The 1,622-nt window shown below is 64.1% G+C and overlaps 1 protein-coding gene across 1 annotated transcript; it reads right to left on the reverse strand.

Moving 5' to 3' along the window:
• Nucleotides 1-337: 337 nt before the first annotated feature.
• LOC104169152 (neuron-specific calcium-binding protein hippocalcin) lies at nt 338-1,554 on the reverse strand. The gene is made up of 2 exons (XM_009709980.1): nt 1,152-1,554; nt 338-451 (listed from the first exon to the last, which is right to left on the reverse strand). Exons 1-2 carry the CDS (start codon nt 1,527-1,529, stop codon nt 338-340), a joined length of 492 nt encoding a protein of 163 aa, XP_009708282.1. The 5' UTR covers nt 1,530-1,554.
• Between the last annotated feature and the right edge of the window lie 68 nt (nt 1,555-1,622).

The following is a 1,622-nucleotide window of genomic DNA, read 5'->3' on the forward strand; positions in this document are numbered from 1 at the left end:
GCTGGGGTCACACTGCAGCAGGCGCACGATGGACGGGTCGCTCTTGGCACCTTTGATGAACTCCTCCAGCGAGAGCTTGCCTGTGGGAGGGGGGACACACGGCTCAGCCCCGTGGCCACCACCCCGTCCCGGGTGCACACGTGGGACTGGAGACCTCCCGGCACCGAGGACACCCACCCGCCCAGGTCAAGCACCCCTGGGGTCCGCTCCCCGGGCTGCGGGAGCTCCCCCCGGCCACCCCGGGGGACATGAGCCATTTAATCACCATGCGTGCGGCTTCTTCTAAGAGCCCCGGATTTAGCCATGAGACCTTTCCCTTAATCCCCTCCATCTCCTCTCATTTACCGTCGTTATTAGTATCCATCTGTCGGAAGATTTTTTCCGTTCTTTTCTCTGGAGTCGACTCATCTTCGGGCATGTTCATCACAGAGGAGACCATTTTGTAGATGGCCTGGGAATGGGAGATGGGGATGAGGGCGGGTGCAAGGTGGGCACCTGCCATCGCCCACCCGAGACGGGGGACAGAGCTCTGGGCTTCGCTGCCCTGGGAAGGGGGCTGCCCTTTAACACCCTCCCCGTGCGATCAGGCTATGGGGAGCTTTAGCTCCCAGCACAGCCGGGACGGATGCAAGCGGCAGCCCCAAGGAAGGAACCCGGCTGCGGGAGGCAGGTGGAGCTGCCCCTGCAGGGAGGAGATGCCACCGAGATGCCACTGCAATGGACTCGCGAGTCACCTTCTGATGCCGATGCCACCGGGTTGCGGTTTGGACAAGGAGAACATCTCCTGTTAGTTTGCCGACAACACATCCCTCTGCCCCGGGATGCTTGGGCACGGCTGTCGTGCACCCAGTCCTCCCCAGGAGCAGCGGGAAGAGCCCCGGGCAGGGGGAACCAAGGGGCGTCCCCAGGGCAGGGAAGGGCCAGGGGGTGCCCCGGCGTAGACTGAGCCCCGCAGCCGCAGAGCTCAGCCAGCGGCTCTCTGCAGCCAGCAACGGGCACCGACCCAGGCGCTGTCAAACCCTATACCGGGGGTAACGCAGGGTGTATGTCCCCAACCCGTCCGCACCCCGGGAGGGGACGGCCACCATCACGCCACGGTGACACACAGGACCACACACTAGGAGCCGCAGCGGGGTGAGGGAGCCAGGTACCTGCACGATCTCCAGCATCTCCTCCCGGCTGATGTAGCCGTTGCCATCCAGGTCGTACATGCTGAAGGCCCACATGAGCTTCTGCTCCAGCTTCCCGCGGGAGGTGACGCTCAGGGCGATGATGAACTCTCGGAAGTCGATGGTGCCGTCGCCGTTGGTGTCGAAGGTGCGGAAGACGTGCTCGGCGAACTTGGAGGCGTCGCCGTAGGGGAAGAAGTTGGCGTAGATCTTCTTGAACTCCTCCACGTTGAGGATGCCCGAGGGACAGTCCTTCAGGAAACCCTTGTACCAGCCCTGCAGCTCCAGGTCGGAGAACTCGGTGTTTTCCCGCAGGTCCTGGAGCATCTCGGGGCGCAGTTTGCTGTTCTGCTTCCCCATGCCGCTGGAACACGCCGGCCGTCCCGGGGGACGAGTTCTGCAGAGGGGCAGGTGCCTGGCCCGGCTCGGGGGGGTCCCTCTGCACTACAGGAG

The sequence above is a fragment of the Cariama cristata genome, unplaced genomic scaffold (assembly GCF_000690535.1).
Source record: "Cariama cristata isolate BGI_N322 unplaced genomic scaffold, ASM69053v1 scaffold28471, whole genome shotgun sequence".
NCBI classification, from domain to species: Eukaryota; Metazoa; Chordata; class Aves; order Cariamiformes; family Cariamidae; genus Cariama; species Cariama cristata.

Bases quoted from the DNA above. Each gene is read 5' to 3' on its own strand.
- LOC104169152 (XM_009709980.1), bottom strand. From the start codon at position 1,529: ATGGGGAAGCAGAACAGCAAACTGCGCCCCGAGATGCTCCAGGACCTG. The intron at 452-1,151 runs GTACCTGGCTCC...TCCCATTCCCAG, and splicing joins AGATGCTGGAGATCGTGCAG to GCCATCTACAAAATGGTCTC.